The 16,722-nt window shown below is 41.4% G+C and overlaps 1 protein-coding gene across 14 annotated transcripts; it reads left to right on the forward strand.

Moving 5' to 3' along the window:
- Positions 1-2,112: 2,112 nt before the first annotated feature.
- On the forward strand, positions 2,113-16,243 carry elavl3 (ELAV like neuron-specific RNA binding protein 3). 14 transcript variants are annotated; one of them, XM_088330046.1, is made up of 8 exons: positions 2,113-2,683; positions 7,580-7,799; positions 7,864-7,967; positions 9,398-9,551; positions 9,674-9,902; positions 10,481-10,534; positions 10,991-11,029; positions 11,694-16,243. In XM_088330046.1, the coding sequence occupies exons 1-8, from the start codon at positions 2,675-2,677 to the stop codon at positions 12,040-12,042; spliced, it is 1,158 nt and encodes a 385-aa protein (XP_088186172.1). In that variant the 5' UTR covers positions 2,113-2,674; the 3' UTR covers positions 12,043-16,243. The 14 variants fall into 14 exon arrangements, with proteins under 14 accessions (XP_088186172.1, XP_088186199.1, XP_088186189.1 ...); XM_088330073.1 differs by having other exon boundaries at positions 11,715-16,243; XM_088330063.1 differs by having other exon boundaries at positions 9,677-9,902.
- The last annotated feature ends 479 nt before the right edge of the window (positions 16,244-16,722 follow it).

A 16,722-nucleotide genomic window follows, 5' to 3' on the forward strand; every position in this document is an offset into this window, starting at 1 on the left:
TTGATTCTGTTGTGTTGACAAACGTCACAGGAGTCTGACTGTTCACATTTACGTGACACATATTCTCTTTTTTGGGGAGTTAAAGGTTGCTGAAAAATCAGGTTTTACATTCAAATAGTTTTCAAATATATTAAGTCGATATTCTTGCCAACACTACAACCACCAAAAAGTGTGATTAAATATATTTCTGTATTGTGCAATCAATTAAATAATGTTATTATTATTTAACAAAAGATGCTTTTTGAACAATGGAAATCTCATGTAAAAGTTGTTGTAAAATCAACACTTTTGTGGGCCGTACAGCCTTTCCAAGTTAAATCATTAATTAATTCATTCATTAATAAAATAATTAATCAGCAAAAAATCAGCAAAATGTAACCTGTTTTGATCTTGGGTTTTGGACATGTTTGATAATAATTTGGTTGCCGGACGCAGGACCGTTGTTTCACACAGTGTTTTTGTGATTTTCCAGTCGTGTGGAAGCTTACAGGGAACATTGCACACGACACCAACACACTTTTTGCGAAGTTCAGTTCATTTGGTGAGTTTATAGTTTTGATTACTTGGCACAGACTCAGCGTGAAACATTACGATAACAAGTGTATTGCGCACAATTGCCCGTCTTGTGATGTTGGGGAACGTTACGAGGACACCCAAATATCGCATATTACAAAGTGAAATGTTGCTCATTGTTATTATTATTATTATAAATAGTAGCTGTAGTAGTAGTAGTTGAAGCAGTAGTAGTTGAAGTAATAGTGGTAGTAGTAGTAGTAGTAGTTGTTGTAATGTTGTTATTATTAATGTCTGCAGTGTTACTATTGTTGTTTTTATCATTATCAACTTAAAGTCAAGTCAAGTCACATTTATTTGTATAGTCCTTATTCACAAAAATGTCTTGAAGGACTGCACAGGATTACACATACACAATTGCCTGATGAACTTAAAAAAAGTGCAAACTTGTTCGATGTCGAGATTGGGTCAGGTCATGAAAATATTGTCCGATAAACCAGTCTGTGGTTAGAAAAAAATGAGAACCACTGATCTATAAGGCTGAAAAGTAAAGCAGCTCCCTTTTAAACGTTTTCATGTGGATTTGTCCCTTACATTTGTCTTTAATTAATCATGAATTCTATAATCACAATCAAATAATAGAAAACTCGCTATCACAAATTCCTGGATCTACACCAAAGTCAGTGGCAGTCCAAAACTAATAGTGAAAATTAACCTCATACTGTAGCATGAGACAATACTAATAACGTAATATTCTTTGGGGAAGTTGCAAAAAAAATAAACACACATTGATTTACGAACTGGTAAGCGCCCACCCCCTCAAGTCAAAGCCCTATGGGGGGGTCTGCACTGAAATAGGTCATTTGTCACACATGATGTCTCGGGGCAGGAGCCTGCATTATACATGAGCCCAAACAGCATGTCTCAGTGAGCACTCAGCCTGGACAACGTTAAGAGGTGGGTGGACCTGCGACCAGAACTCCCTTGGAAGGTCGCGCTGGGATGGCCATTAAGTAAACACAAAATCACTGGTGACCACATATTGGCCAAGAGCTGCGTTTAGCAACTTTTTGGAGGTTGAAAACATTTAGCTGGGCTAGAAGTTGTAATTTATTATTCGCCCATCTGCACCTGGCTACCCGATGGTTCGCCATCTGCCTAACGAATCACAACTTCTCCATGCTTTTTTTTGTGTTTACAACGCTCACACATGGACACATTTTGTGCAACCCTGCCATGCGTTTTCCTTTTTGTCTGAAAGAGTATTTGCTGAGCTTGAGATGGAACTGGAGGATGCAACGGCAGGGAGAGGAAAGAAGAAGGCCCAAGTGCTGCACCCATCTGCTCTGCCGGTGCAGGTGGAGTCCTATTCACCCAGTTGTATGTGAGAGTGTTTGAATGTGTGTGTGTGAAGAGGCAGGGGGTGGGGGCCACGAAAAAAGGAAGGGCATTGAGGAGCAGGCAGTAGAGTGATGGAAGGGCACGGAGAGAAGCAATAGTGGGGTGAAGGAGCGAGGGTGGGGGTGATAGTGTGGCGGCGGTGGGCTAGTTGAGGGTGGGGGTTTTTGGTGATCTCTCTCCTGAAGGGGATAATGGGCTAGAAGCTCATCGCAATAGCCGCTGTAGCAGCCTCCTTGTACAATTAGCCAATCAGTGGCCTACTCCAGCAGCCACCAGCGCGCATAAAAGAACATTGCAGCAGAAGAGCAGAAGGAGACTGCAAAGCGAGCAGGGAATCGAACACACGCAAACAAAAAAAAAATACTCCAGAGCAGAAGTCCCCCCTCCTTGTCCACCTCCTCCTCATCATCATCCTCCTCCTCCCATCCTTGGACACACCCTACCGAGCATCACTGCTTCTCCACTCTACAATTTTTTTTATTATCGCCCTCCGCCATCGAAGAGAACGCTCTTCTCTTTCTCCTTCGTCATCTTGCAGCGAGCCCAGTCCTTCTCTTTTTCATCCTATAGCGGACCGCCATACAACCACCCCAGGCTGAGACCCTCACTCAGGCCCCAATTTGTATTTTTTTTAATTTTTTTGTTTTTCTTTTGATTTTTGGAACTCCAGAAGAGCCCGTGCAGACAGAGCACCGCTAGACCGCCGCCGAGCTTCCGCAGGAAAGAGGGACCTAGATTTCCTTGTCGTTGTACGTCAAGAATGGTTACTGTACGTATTCCTTCTGTGTCTCTTGCCGGCTGAGGGGGGATGCAGGACTGCATGTTGTGTCTCTCTAGTCCCCTTTGTGTTCATTCATGTGTAGCGCACACTGCCTTAGCATGTGCACATGTGATGCGGCCATTTCGCAGCATTTAGTGCAAACACAGGTTTCGGGAGATACAGGCTGATCTGAAACGCATGTTGGAATGGATAAACTGCCAATTTGGAAAATATATTTCAGGATTCTATCAAAGCTTTGTAATTTTATGTGTTGTTCCCATTTCACTTTGTGTCCCTTAAATAATAGAAATATGGAATTGCGCACAAGGGAGTAACGCGTTCATTTGGGTGGGTAGGCAAGGGCGGGGAGTTGGTTTCCTTAGCCTAATGCACGCATCACAAGGATGCCGGAGACAAAACGAGATGGCTTGGAGGCTGCTCCAACTAGCAGGGAAGGGAAAAATGGTTTGGCAAAGAGAGACGTTATACATCCTTTGCCTTTGCTTCTCTCAAAGGAAATAATTCAAAGGAGGCAAAGAGATTTAAGCAGTTAAAATCATTTTGGTTTGCTATAAAAAAAATACAACACATGGCAACCATGCTTTCTCATACAATAACATAGAGAGAGAGGTGCAGGAATTGGCTCAGCTCCTGTGGCCTGTGGTCCGTATTTTGGGCGTGTCTCAGGATGGACACTGGGCCTTTCAAGCTTACTACAGCCTGTTGTCCCCCATGCACTTATATTCTACGAATTGAAGGACACAAGGAGAAGGCTATTTTTTGTTTGTTTATGTGTCATGATGAATAATGTTAAGAATACAAATTCAGGTACCACATAATATAACTGAAAGACGGTCAACTATAGTTGGAGCATTTCATAGTAATCCTTCCATTTTTTGCATCTCATTACAATGCACACATGGATCAAGAGAGTGTAGTATGATCTCACACCCCTAACTCACCCTATCCCCAACTCCCTTTATCCGTATGCCCTCCCCAGCCTGCCCCTCCCTCTTTCCCCAAATGCACACACACAGGCCGCAGTCCTCCTCCAATGCCGCTACCGCAGTGCCAAAGCGACTAGAAAACCGTTGAGTCAGACAACCTTCCCGAGGCGCTTACACAAGTCAAGGACAAGGACGAGCCGAGGCCATCGTGGCACTGAAGCCGTCGCGGAGGTTATATTGTCTCTAAAATGATATTATTTTGCCTGACAATTCCAAAGCCGTGTTAATTTTAATTGAAATTCAATAACTGAGGAGGTTTAGTCAAGACGCGTGATTATGTTTTGTAAGCGGCCCTAAATTATATTACTGAACAATTATCAGACAAATACACCTAAGAGACCTAAGAGTTAATATTTGCTGCTTATTCATCTCATTTTTAACAAAAGTGTGTAATAAAAAGCCCAAAAATATATACTGGATTTATTTATCTAAACTTGACTGTAAGACTCATTGTCCTGCAGCCCCCGCCTGGCCGCTACGCATACGCACAAAGCGCCACTGTTTGCATTAATATTCATAGTGCCGCCACGGCTTGTGCAAGAGAGAGAAGAGGAGGAACGGGTGGCTCTTTTGTTTGGGCCTGTCAATACGTTTATTCAGCAAAAAGAGTGCTGCTGGCGCCGTGAATGCCTGCAGAGCGCGCAGGGAGGGACGGGGCACATTAAGGCTGGGCAGGCTGCAGGTTACATTAGATGAAGAGAAACATGGCAATTTTGCTTTTTTTTTATTTGAAAAAAGGACAGAACAAGAGATGATGATTTCAAACGGCCACTCCCTTTTTCAGCACGCTGGATAGCGCTAAAACGTAATAGCATTTCAGAGAGATGTAAAAGCAGCGCTCAACTGCTATTTTCTCTCGTGATGGTTTTTTTTTTAACTTTTGTTTCCAAAATTAGCTTTTTTTGGAACCAAACACTTCATGGCAGTTGACATGAGCTCTGACTCCGGTCTCCCTTTTTTTCAGATGCTACTATAATCCTTCAAAGCGCCTAATGCCCTTTGTTTGGGATAATCCTGTAATCTGTGTTATTTAGCTGCCTGATTTACACTTCTTTCTGGTGACAACCCCCCCACCCCCCCCCCCCCCCCCCCCCACACACACACACACCCAAATAAGGGGGAAATTTGATCATATAAGGTGGACGAGTGCATTTAAGAGACACTGGGGTGTTTTTCACTGGTTTTACAACATATTCCCTCTTTTCAAGGTCAGTATTTTATTTGAAAGTCGTTTTCAGTCATGTGCATACTGATAATAATCCAAATCTCACATTAATGAGTAGAATGGGAGTGTAGGCATATTGAATAATATAATAATTGTATTTTTGGGTTCATTTTAGTAAACAAAAAATCTATCAGGCAGATATTTTTGTTATAAACACTATAAATAATGCTAACTGTGAAAAATACACAATGACAAGATAAAAAGTACAATACCTGTGTCAGTTTTGATTTAGCAAAAAAGCAAAACAAAACGATGACTCCTGAGGATTGCTACACGCTTTTCCTTGGCTTCACATCTCAGTTTCATTTAGTTTCGAGTGATTCTCACACTGTGCATAACGTGTGATGACTTCCAGTGTAGATCACATAGCCTGCAGTGCTGCACTGCATTTGGAGCAGAAGTGAATCGGCAGGACTGTTTACATGCTACTCAAAGAAAAGGAGAAAGGGAGGGACACAAAACAAGTCCACTTTTAGGTTTAGTCAAGAAGCGCCTTACTTTTATTTGTTATTATCATTTTTAATTTTTCCGGGCGATCTCCGAGTGTACGCCGCGTGTGATCTTGGCAGTGAGTGAGCCAGGAGGAGGACGACTCTTGGGTTTGCGTGCAAGTCTGGCTCGGTGTGCAAGAGGAGGCTGGCCTCATGTTTGCGTGCAAGTCTGGGAGCATGTGTAGGCGATGCTGATGCAGTAGATTAAATATTAAGGGAGATCTCACAGGACACCAAAATAGAAGAGGCTGGGAGACGAGCGGGAGTGATCCTGGCCACAGGACTCTAGCATAACAAATTATATTTATCAAAAACCTCAAAAGAGAGTTTTTAGGTGATGGTTTTAAAATGTTTTTGATGTATGTTATCTTTTTTTTTTTTTTACGGATGGCAAAAAAAGCTTGACAGAGACAAAACGGAACTTCATAATGCTTGTTTCGTGCTTAGGGATACAAGAATGCTACCAAAAGGAAAACTCATATTATTTCTTTGTGATTATCAAATCCATACACAAGGGTGTTGCTAGCAAACTGACCATCATCTGATTTCTAATATTTGACATATGGAGCCTATTAACGATGTAAAGCATCCTTTAGATAAAAACCCTGATCTATGTTGCTCACGTTGAAAACTCATCTTTCAAGCCAGCTCCTCACACTGATGCAAATTATATAATTTTACTCTTTTTGGTGCCGAATATGTTCTGTCCTCACCCCACTTCGAATGCTTTTGTCATATTTGGGACACACGCAGTTGCTCATATTCCCGTTAGTAGGCCGCGTCACATCACATAACAATGCAAACAGAGGGCTTGAACCGCAGCAAAAGTACCACATTTATTTTTGTGTTTTATAAGTGACTGAAGAACAGTAATAACGCTGAGTCTGCATTACTCTCTTTATTTTATATTTTAGGAAAATGCGTGCATCCCCACGTAACAATTTCTATGTTATGTTTAATTAGTTTTGCTTGGTTGGGCTTGCAGTGTGACATCAGCGTACAAAAAGGGGAAAAAAGGTCATATAACTGAGCATGTATTAGACCAAATACAGGCGTCTGCAGGCTTGGAGTACGAAAATGCCACACATGAAGCCATTAGACACAATAAAGTCTTAGAGGGATGGTTGCCTAGGCAACCTGAAGGAAGGTGAGGTTGGGAGGAAGGCTGGAGGTAGAAGTGATAGGGGGAGAGGCAGTTTAGATGAAGCTATTCATAGATGGTGGAAGAGTGCAGACTTGATGACAGAATGACACTGTATAGGAAGACGGTCCAGAAATCTCATAGTACCATCCTAGTTTAAAGGTTTACTTTTGTAACTTTAAAAAAATCCTTGGGCCATTTGAAAATATTATAAATTATGGTCTAATTGAATTTGTATTCTAATGTGGTTAGTACTGAAGTGAGAAGAAATTATCTAAATTCAGTAATTATATCTTTTTATGAATATAGATTGGGTTGATGTTTTGAGATTGCAATCTGAATATGCACAGCACCAAGTGACTTTAAGATATATCTTTGGTTTGCATTTATAGACACAAAAGGCATTTGCCATGAGGAATGTGGTAATGTTTGCAGAAAGCTTTTTGTTCTGGGAATTAACAAGACCATGACAAGCGAGTGAGTGAGCGAAGGGGAGACGGAAAAGTGGAGCAGGAAGTTCCTCTTTTGACCATACAGATTCAGGATCCCCCTTGGAACAAATTAAATAACACAATACGGGACAACACAAAAAGTTACACAGTACCAAGACACCAATGCTTACATCACTAATGGCAGCTAAAAAAATCTATTGTTACTTTCAAAGCACCCTAGTATTTGATTTCCACATGCACTATTGCCACCTCGCATCTTTGTTGTGATGTAATGGTGTTTGACCCAAGAAGCTAGCAGGGGGAGGGGTGGCAAAGAGAGAAAGGGACTGTGACATCTGCAGGACCAGAGGCAGGGAGCAGGATGAGAAAAAGTGGGGGTTCTGTCAAAGCGGGCGGGGGCGAGCTTCTGTATATTAAATCAGCCTGAGCATCCATCTCTATTTCAGCAATGCTGATTCCTGACCTTTCGGAGACAAGGACAAAGAGGGGAGACGCTCATTATGCGTGTGTGTGCTTATCTGTACGCTTACCATCAGCGTTTGAACACCACACAAAATGTCTGCCTATCTGACGCCGTTGTCTTCCTCAGCAGATAATCAGCACCATGGAAACCCAGGTGTCTAACGGTCCGAGCGGAACCAGTCTACCCAATGGTCCAGTCATCAGCACCAACGGCGCCACAGATGACAGCAAAACCAACCTGATTGTCAACTACTTGCCCCAGAACATGACTCAGGAAGAGTTCAAGAGCTTGTTTGGTAGCATCGGGGAAATTGAGTCCTGCAAACTGGTCAGGGACAAGATAACAGGTAGTCTTTTCTTCTTTTCAAAATCGATAATTTCTTTTGAAATTACTAAGCCTGTTCTCCGCAGGTCAAAGTCTGGGGTACGGCTTTGTCAACTACGTAGATCCGAATGATGCAGACAAAGCCATCAACACACTTAATGGTCTCAAACTACAGACTAAAACAATCAAGGTGAGAAGACAGACCACGTGTAAAAAGAAAAAAGGGTAGACCAAGAATAGAAGAAGTGTACATTTTCATCATGGAGCTTGAGGGAGGTGACGATAGACATAGCAGAATGGAGGGGAGGAGGAGGGAGTATGCAAAAGGCAGCAGCAAAGAGAACAAAGAGAAACAGGAGAAAGGGGTGAAAGGGGACGAAGGCTGCGGAGGTCAGAAAGCACACGGTGGTTATTGTGATGGAAATGTAATTAGGAAGGCTTGCTGAGGCGCATTAGGGGTCAGGCCAGGTTACCCCATCTGCCTTCAATCCGGGCCAATTAGGGCGCTTTTTTGGGTTCCCAAATCGAATGAGAGGAAATAGGCAGTACTCTATCAATCGCTTCCATCCTGTTGTACGCCCACTCCGAGTTGACTTCAAACATTATTGGGGCAAAGTGCAGCACTATGCAAAATCAAATCTCCTGCTGAGCAAACCAGGTGATTTTCCTATACAGCTGCAGGCTAATCAGATATTCATTTTGACTCAGGACTCCAGCTGCAAGTCAACATAGGACAACCAATGAAATCGGATTGGTTTAGATGTTTAACATAACCCTTTCTCCTGAGGAGTGAACAAATTGCTTTGCTGTGGACTGTAATTTGGCCAGTTTCTTTGCTCAAGTTTTGCTTGAGGCATGAATAAAGATGGGGAGCGGGCAAGTCCATGTCATGTGGGGGCAGTAGAAGAGGGGTAGGGGGTAGAGCTGACAGGATTAGAGGCCATATGGGCCTCAGGCACCATCTGTACTGTGGGAGATGCAAGGAAAGGGTTAATTATGGGGCAGCCTCTGCTCCTTTAATGCAGTAGCACCCTCCCACTGCACCCGGTTTGTCTTGAGCCCCCTAATCACAGTGCTGCACAACCCTGAAGCTTACGCATCACTCACAAAATACATGTTATGTTTGCTGAACACCTGTATTCATTGCAAAAGGTTTAATTGAAGCTATTAGATTCACAAAATTATACAAGATATACGCATTCGTTTTCATCAGTTAAAATAGGTGGAGTTTTGAGCGTAACGAGAAAGAGCCCTGTGGCAAAGGGTTGTCAAGAGTCCCACAGGTCTTGCAATGCATTTACCCTGTTTGCTGTTGCCAGCAGGGCTGCGCCTCCTCCCCGGAGATTCAGACAAAGGAATAGAGACGGACTCAAAAAGGGAGCTGAGCCTATCTCAAACAACACGCATTCTGTCTTAAAGACTCATGACAAGCATTATGTGATGACCTGGGCTATCTCTCAGTTCGGCTTAGACACAAGAACAATGTAGTATGTTTTAACAATCTTATTTTTCTTCGAAATATTATCAAAGCGGACCAATGGAAGAGTCTTTGGGTCCGAGAGAACAAAAGAGATAAAGGAAAAGAAAGTCAATTTACTGATTCACCATGTGTTTATTTAGGTATCATATGCACGGCCAAGCTCTGCTTCTATTCGTGACGCAAACCTTTATGTGAGTGGTCTCCCAAAGACCATGAGCCAGAAGGATATGGAGCAGCTCTTCTCCCAATATGGTCGCATCATCACCTCCCGCATTTTAGTGGACCAAGTTACAGGTATAGCCTTATTTCACATTAGCAAATATGAACTCTATTTAGCTTTCAGAAGGGTTTTTTTAATAACAGGCGGTGCTCTTGGATGCCAAGGTAGTGACATTGTTATGCTTTCTTATTCGGAGCAGGCATATCACGAGGAGTGGGCTTCATCCGGTTTGACAAACGAAACGAAGCGGAGGAGGCCATCAAGGGTCTGAATGGACAGAAGCCTCTGGGCGCTGCCGAGCCCATCACTGTCAAGTTCGCCAACAATCCCAGCCAAAAGACGGGCCAGGCTTTGCTGACTCAGCTGTATCAGACCGCTGCCCGTCGCTACACGGGGCCCCTGCACCACCAGACGCAGCGTTTTAGGTACTGAGAACCAAAAACCTTTTGACACACGTGGGATCGTCACTAACAAATTAAGAAACATAGATTTTGAGCCGAGTTGAACGTCATTTGTGGTGTCATAGTTGTAGTTTCTCTCGAGAAGAAATTATCCAATGGAAATCATTAGGAGATTGTCATAATAGAACATTGTCTCTTTCAAGATGTTGACAGAATTCATTTGGAGGTATTGGTGGAGCAAAATATGTCATCTGCCTTAGAATATATTGTTAGAATTCTCTTTTAAGAAAATCATTTATTGCCAGTTGTGTAAAACACATTTGAAATGAAAGTGTATTGTCCTTAGGACTCGCCTATGACTCTAACTACTTAACAACTGACTAACCCTTAACTACGACTTATCTCATCCCTTCTTTAGCCATGTGAGGATACCATCTAGTAGTACAAATCAACAGCAAGTGTATTGCATATTATGCACTAAAAACTAAAAATGACACACAATTCATAACTTGCCTTACATTGAGAGAATTGTGTGTTCGAAAGCATCAAGTATTCATATCCATAAAACAGTATCTTCTTCTCTGACTTTCTTTTAACTGCAGCGTGATCCCTTCTTTCGGAAAGGGACCAGATCCAAATAACAGCTCAAAGCCAATGTAAGAGACCAGACTTTTACCATAAAAGCACAAATTTCATATTCACTGCCATTCATGCTGACCCTTCCGATTTTGCTGACAAGTCACTGGAGTTGTATTTTAAAAGAAGGAACTGCTTTTACAATGGAATATTTGGCCATTGATGCCCGTCCGTCTTATTTTTATGGTCCGACATGAGAATGCATTATTTTGGCATTACATTTCCCCAGTCGTTTGATTTTAAATGGACAGGAATGCAAAGTATGCTTTTAATCTGTAATGGAACTTAATCATAAACGATAGTAAGAACCCAATGAATGCGGTCGGAGGTTTCGGCCCGATAAGAGAAGGAAAGATGCCCTCTGGAGCCAGCCGGCAGCAGCGAGCTACTACATGTAGACTAAATGGCCTGTAGCACTGCCTTATGGATCTCCTAACTAACTTTTCCATCCCTTCACTCTCCTTCTTGCGTTGCAGACTCGACAATTTACTAAACGCCAGCTATGGAGTCAAGAGGTAAATGCCAAAAGGGATACTTTCCAAAGCATCCATGCTAAAATAAAATATCAAAACAAAGTGCCCGGAATACCATCTGCTGACTTGGAATTAGACAACAGCTTGCAACGACAATCACGTAGTTCCATCACAGCAGGGTATTCTGGCATGGCTTTGTTTAACCTTATTTTTGTTTGGTTTTATTTTATTGATCAGCAAGATTTTATTTTTACGATCTAACATTGACCGTTCAGTTGCTTCAATGTCCCCTTTTTTCACCAGCATGGGCATACCAGATTCCGTTTTTCGTCTGTTTGCTCCAGTTTTTGTATGATTTGACTTTTAATTTGCTTTCCATCCCTCTCTAGGTTTCTGTGTTTCGTACAACACTATGCTTTCAGTTGAACATTGTGATTCATGTGTTTGGTTCTTGCTGAAGGTTTTTGGCCTGCAGAGATAACAAGCAGACTGTGTGGTGTCTGTGTATCTCAGGCACGCACTGGCATTTTAATACCAAAGCAGGTAGCTTGGAGACAATGCGCTGCATATCTACCACTGGATAAGACAGGGACAGGGTCCTCTTATGAAACGTTACCGATCTACAAACTTAAGAGAACATGGTCATCATCCAAGATAGTGTAGCGCGTTAAAGTTGTGTGGAACTTCAGAATGACACCCATGGTAGTTCTCCCACTCTCTTTCCCAGATTCTCCCCAATCACCATCGACAGCATGACCAGCCTTGCCGGCGTTAACCTCACCGGTCCCACCGGAGCTGGCTGGTGCATCTTCGTGTATAACCTGTCGCCAGAGGCCGACGAGAGCGTCCTGTGGCAGCTTTTTGGGCCCTTCGGCGCCGTCACCAATGTCAAGGTCATCCGTGACTTTACCACCAACAAATGTAAGGGCTTTGGTTTCGTCACCATGACCAACTATGACGAGGCGGCCATGGCGATTGCGAGCCTCAATGGCTACCGCCTGGGTGACCGCGTGCTGCAGGTTTCATTCAAGACCAGCAAGCAGCACAAGGCCTGAGAGAGGGGCCAGTGGCGTCAGCACCTTTGACCTGCACAGGGGGCTACCTGAGACCCCTGTGTCATCACTTTATATATGGGCCTGGACTGAGTCTCTCTCTGACGCTTTCGCACACAAATCCACAATATATAATCACAATACACAGACACGAGCAAATCCACACATGATCAAACTTATCCATAGGCAAGCAAACACAGAGCTTCAAACAAACACACAAGTGGAGTTTTCTGTTCTTTCCACTACATGCTAGACCTTCCCTGTCTTTGCCTGGATTGAATTAGAAAGGGGTGCGTAGCTGGTTTGTTCTGGCGAGGGATTAAGAGTTATCTATTTAGGAGACAGTCAAATGAATGTGACAAAGAATGTGTACTGACGGCTTTGATTGAATTCAGGCAAATGGAGACAAGTGAACAAAAGAAAAGATTACGATCAAATTTTAACAAATATGTGCAATTCACCCCGAATTTCTACTCCTATGGCAAGGATGTAGCTCCTCTTTATCCCCTGGTTATTTATTTATTTATCTATTTATTTTTACACTTGGGCATTTTAAAAACAGTGACTTTTTTTAAGATTAAAGAACATGAAATTAAAACACAGTGTTCTATATGTCTATTAAAAATATCACTATGTGTTCAGTATGCAGGTGTAAAGAGGTAATTATAGCCGTATATGTAGGCATTTTCTAAAAACCTTGACTACTGTTTTCTTCCCTGCAAAAAGGCAAGTTCTCTTATTCACTCTAAACTAATGTCATTTAAAAAAATGGGATTCCAGGAAATATATTTAAAAACTAGACTGACAGCCAAATCAAACTTAGTCAAGGCAGCTAGAGCAAAATAATTCCTAATCTATCCTCAGGATGGAGTTGACAGAAGCTGCCTGTTTGAAATCAAAGATAAGTAATGAGGGATACATTGAGAACTACCTGGTATGTGTGTTATTGATTACCAGCTCTGCAGAAATTGGGCTTTGTGCTTCCCTCTAACAGCACGGGATACTCCAAACAACCAAAACATAAAAAATTCGAACTAAACTCACACCTAAGACAATGATCCTTAGTGACACGTTGCCACACGGGAGACAGTCCATGTGTTAATGGCTGTCAAAGTGATACACGTCTTGAAACCCGGTATTACTCTTCTGACTCATCCCCAAACAGTATGTTCTCAAAAAGGTTTGTCTAATTTATCTGATCCCTGAAGCTCAAATGTGTTCCTTTGAAACAATTTAGGAGCTTCCTCTTGCAAGATAACTCAGCAACATCAAGAAAAGAAATAATAGTCTCAATCATTGAGGGCATTTCAATGATTTGCTCCAACCCAAAGGCACAGAATATTTTCTTGGTCCCTTTGTTAAAATTCTAAGGCCTTTTGTGTTACCTGAGGTCTCCATCGCAAAGCCTACTTTAGCTCTACCATGGGAACAGGCTAACGTGTTTTGATACCTGCACATGATCATAGATAAAATAGGGTCAACTATATTCAAGACGTTTGCCTTTCCCTTTTCTAAATGCCGCTGTGTTAGGCAAATAGGACGATCTCTTTGAAAGGATTACATTAGAGAAAAATCTATTTTTATACATACAAAGGAACAAGACCTCGTGCTGAATTTTTACTGATTCCTAAGCTTGGGAGAAAAAAAAATGGGACATCGCATGGCTTTATTTTAAACCCTATGATGTTTGCAGCAAGAGAAATAAGAGGGGGGGGAACAAGTAGTGGTGTGCGGGTGAGCAGTGAGGGACGAGAGTAATAAAACAGTGGATTGCACACACCAACCTCACCATTCGACCACGACTAATGTTTGGCAAAAATACTTGACAGTAAAGTAAAGAAGCTACATAATTTCACATGAAAACACGGGTCAAGCAAGCTGAAACACTAGCGGTATGTCAAAAATCTATAATATGGAGTGCCCAGAAACGCTAAATTTGTGCACACTGTTGTTTTTTTGTTGGCTTTTTAAATCCAAGATGCGAAAAAAATGGTGCGTGAGACCCTCCCATTGACCACCTGACAAAAGAAAAATAATATACGCTTTGAATTGAAATCACAATGCAGCCCTGCAGTGAACAATGAGCACGATTTATTCGATTAATTTGATTTGTTTTCTTTTTTTACCAAAGAAATAGCTTTGCTGGTCAGTGAAACTTAAGTATTTCCCAAAATAATTGCTGTACAAATCTGTTCTTTGTGGTGTCATTAAAGGCCCTCTCCGCGATTTAAGTTCATACTTCTGAACATCCCCGCTGAACATATCTGTGGATGCGAAAACGTAACAAGCTCCAGTAAGCTATGACATCCCAGCTGAGAGCAAATCCCATTTCACACAGACATGGACTGTGAGAAAAGACATATCAGAAACAAGCCACTAAACATATCACCTCTTGATAAATGGAAGCATTGGATATAGTATACATCCCCCTACACTTCTATCATCTGCTTTATAGCCAAATTTGTTAAATCAAATCACCTCAAACACTTCAAATAGCCTCTCTGGTATTATTTAGAGTATCCCAGTGGTAAAAACAAACCACCTTCATTCCTTAAAAACAACATCTATTTGAATAACAGGCAAAAATACATAACTTATTATATAAATGTGCAGTTTCTTAAACACTTGCAGGTTGAGAAATTTGGATTTACATAACATGAGGCTCACCTAAAGAAGTGGTTATGAACTGGTCTGACTTGACTACCCACCATTTCTCTCTAATGACAAGCTGCGACACAAAACAAGAAAAACAATTACCGTATTTTCCGCACTATAAGGCGCACCGGGTTATAGGGCGCACCCCCAAAAAATAGTCTTTTGTCCGATATTTTCCATACATAAGGCGCACCGGATTATAAGGCGCCACAATGGGAACGTCGACAAAACAGTCAGATAGTTCAGTCGATAATTGCTTAATTAGATGAATAATTGAGATCAATATAGTGATAAAAGCCAGTAAGTATAACATTTTCAAACCGTATACTGTAACTTCAAACATTACTTCAATGGCACACCCTTGCACAATAATTTGCAATCATTTCCTTCTGTCACTGTTTTCCACTTTTTCTTCCCCTTAAGTCCCCTAACGTTCCGGGGAACTATTATTATGGGTAGAAAAGGAAAACAAAAGAAACAAAATGACAATAAAATGAGATGTGGTCTTTCAATCACAGTGCTGATTGACCGAACAGGGGGAAAAGATTGATTAACGCCATCTATTGTGTGTTTTTTTAAAACAATTTTGCCACCTATTCTAGATATCTATCCACCAGTTGAGAAATACTGACCTAAAGGGAGCTAACTATTTGTTCGACACCTTGTTACTACAGGTACCACGAAAAGCCCAGAACCTTGTGAAAGGCTGGCCAAAACATTTTAAAGAAAATTACCGTGGTTTGGTAACTTTGAGTCTGTAGTTTGTATTCTTCCTTGAGCTTCGTAGCAATGCTTTTTTGATGGCACCGCACAGTAATGGTCAAATATGACAGTGTCCCTTGGACTAACTCGTCTATTTTCGTTCGAGCATTGTCGTCCCCAACACCAAGTATGTTTGACTTTACGGGTTTCACCCTAAACACCCGGAGTACACTTACATACGCAGTCAACTCTGAAACCGCATCCAGTCATAATGTACAGGAGAGAGCAGAGGAACAGGAAACAATACCACGCGTACACATCGACACACACAAACACGACTCGAACAACAACAACGATCAAAAAAAAAGACAAAAAAACTTTCCTATGGAACAGTAAGTGCAATGTGCTTTGTTTTTATATCGACTGAGAACAAATGATATATATTTTTAAAAAAGAAAATTAAACGTCACACTGAAAAGGTTTGCGGAAAGCGAAAGGAACAAACAGATCAAATGCGATCAGACGACTAACAGAGCTCACCGGAGAAATCTCTCATTAGCAGGAACCAAACAAGAGCTCTGATCTGTAAATTTCCATAATGACCTCCTCAGCCCTGTAATCTGTGCTCTGACCATGCAAACTAACCTAAGAGAGCAATCATCAGTGACCTTGAAAGGAATACTGTCCAAAAAATCATCCGTTTTTTTTCAAGCCCGCGTTGACCGAATATCATTTTCTTTCCTCTTGTAATTTATTGATTTCAAACGCACTCACTTGTTAAATGAGCGTATTCGTGTCGTTGATGTTGCCATAGAGAACACACACATGGGTCAAGATTATGTTTGGGTACGGTTTGTTCTTTTTTTCCTCCATAATTAGTTGCAGTTTTTTGAAGTGTATGCCTATTTTAGACTTAGTTAGATTCTTTTTGTTCAATCAAACTGTGTTTAATTGTGTTTGTAAAAGTCTGTGGTAGCTTTTGTTGCAACATGAAAATAATTTAAACGAAAAAAGAAAAAAAATCAAAATAGCGCCAACAAACTTGTATTATTTGGGCGACTTTAAGCTTGTAGTTTTAACTTATTGTTAACTTAAAAACTATTTATTATGATTATTATTATTATTGCCTCGTATAAAGTATGTTTTTGTGTATATTTATGGTTTATTTTGTTATATTTGCAAGGTTCAAAGATTTTTTTCAGTTTTTTCCAAAATTGTGGTTACACCATTTTGTTTCTTGGGATGAAAAAAAAAACAGGGGGACAAATAGAAAACAGCTTTAGAAGTTCAATTTGGAAATGTTCTCCATAGTCAAAGAATGCACTG

Source organism: Urocampus carinirostris, chromosome 1 (genome assembly GCF_059441175.1).
Source record: "Urocampus carinirostris isolate Australia breed hairy pipefish chromosome 1, RoL_Ucar_1.0, whole genome shotgun sequence".
NCBI classification, from domain to species: Eukaryota; Metazoa; Chordata; class Actinopteri; order Syngnathiformes; family Syngnathidae; genus Urocampus; species Urocampus carinirostris.

What these genes read in the sequence shown, in the direction of transcription:
- elavl3 (XM_088330046.1), top strand. An exon ending in TACAGACTAAAACAATCAAG is followed by an intron (nt 7,968 to 9,397) that starts GTGAGAAGACAG and finishes GTGTTTATTTAG; the next exon opens with GTATCATATGCACGGCCAAG. An exon ending in CACCAGACGCAGCGTTTTAG is followed by an intron (nt 9,903 to 10,480) that starts GTACTGAGAACC and finishes TTTTAACTGCAG; the next exon opens with CGTGATCCCTTCTTTCGGAA.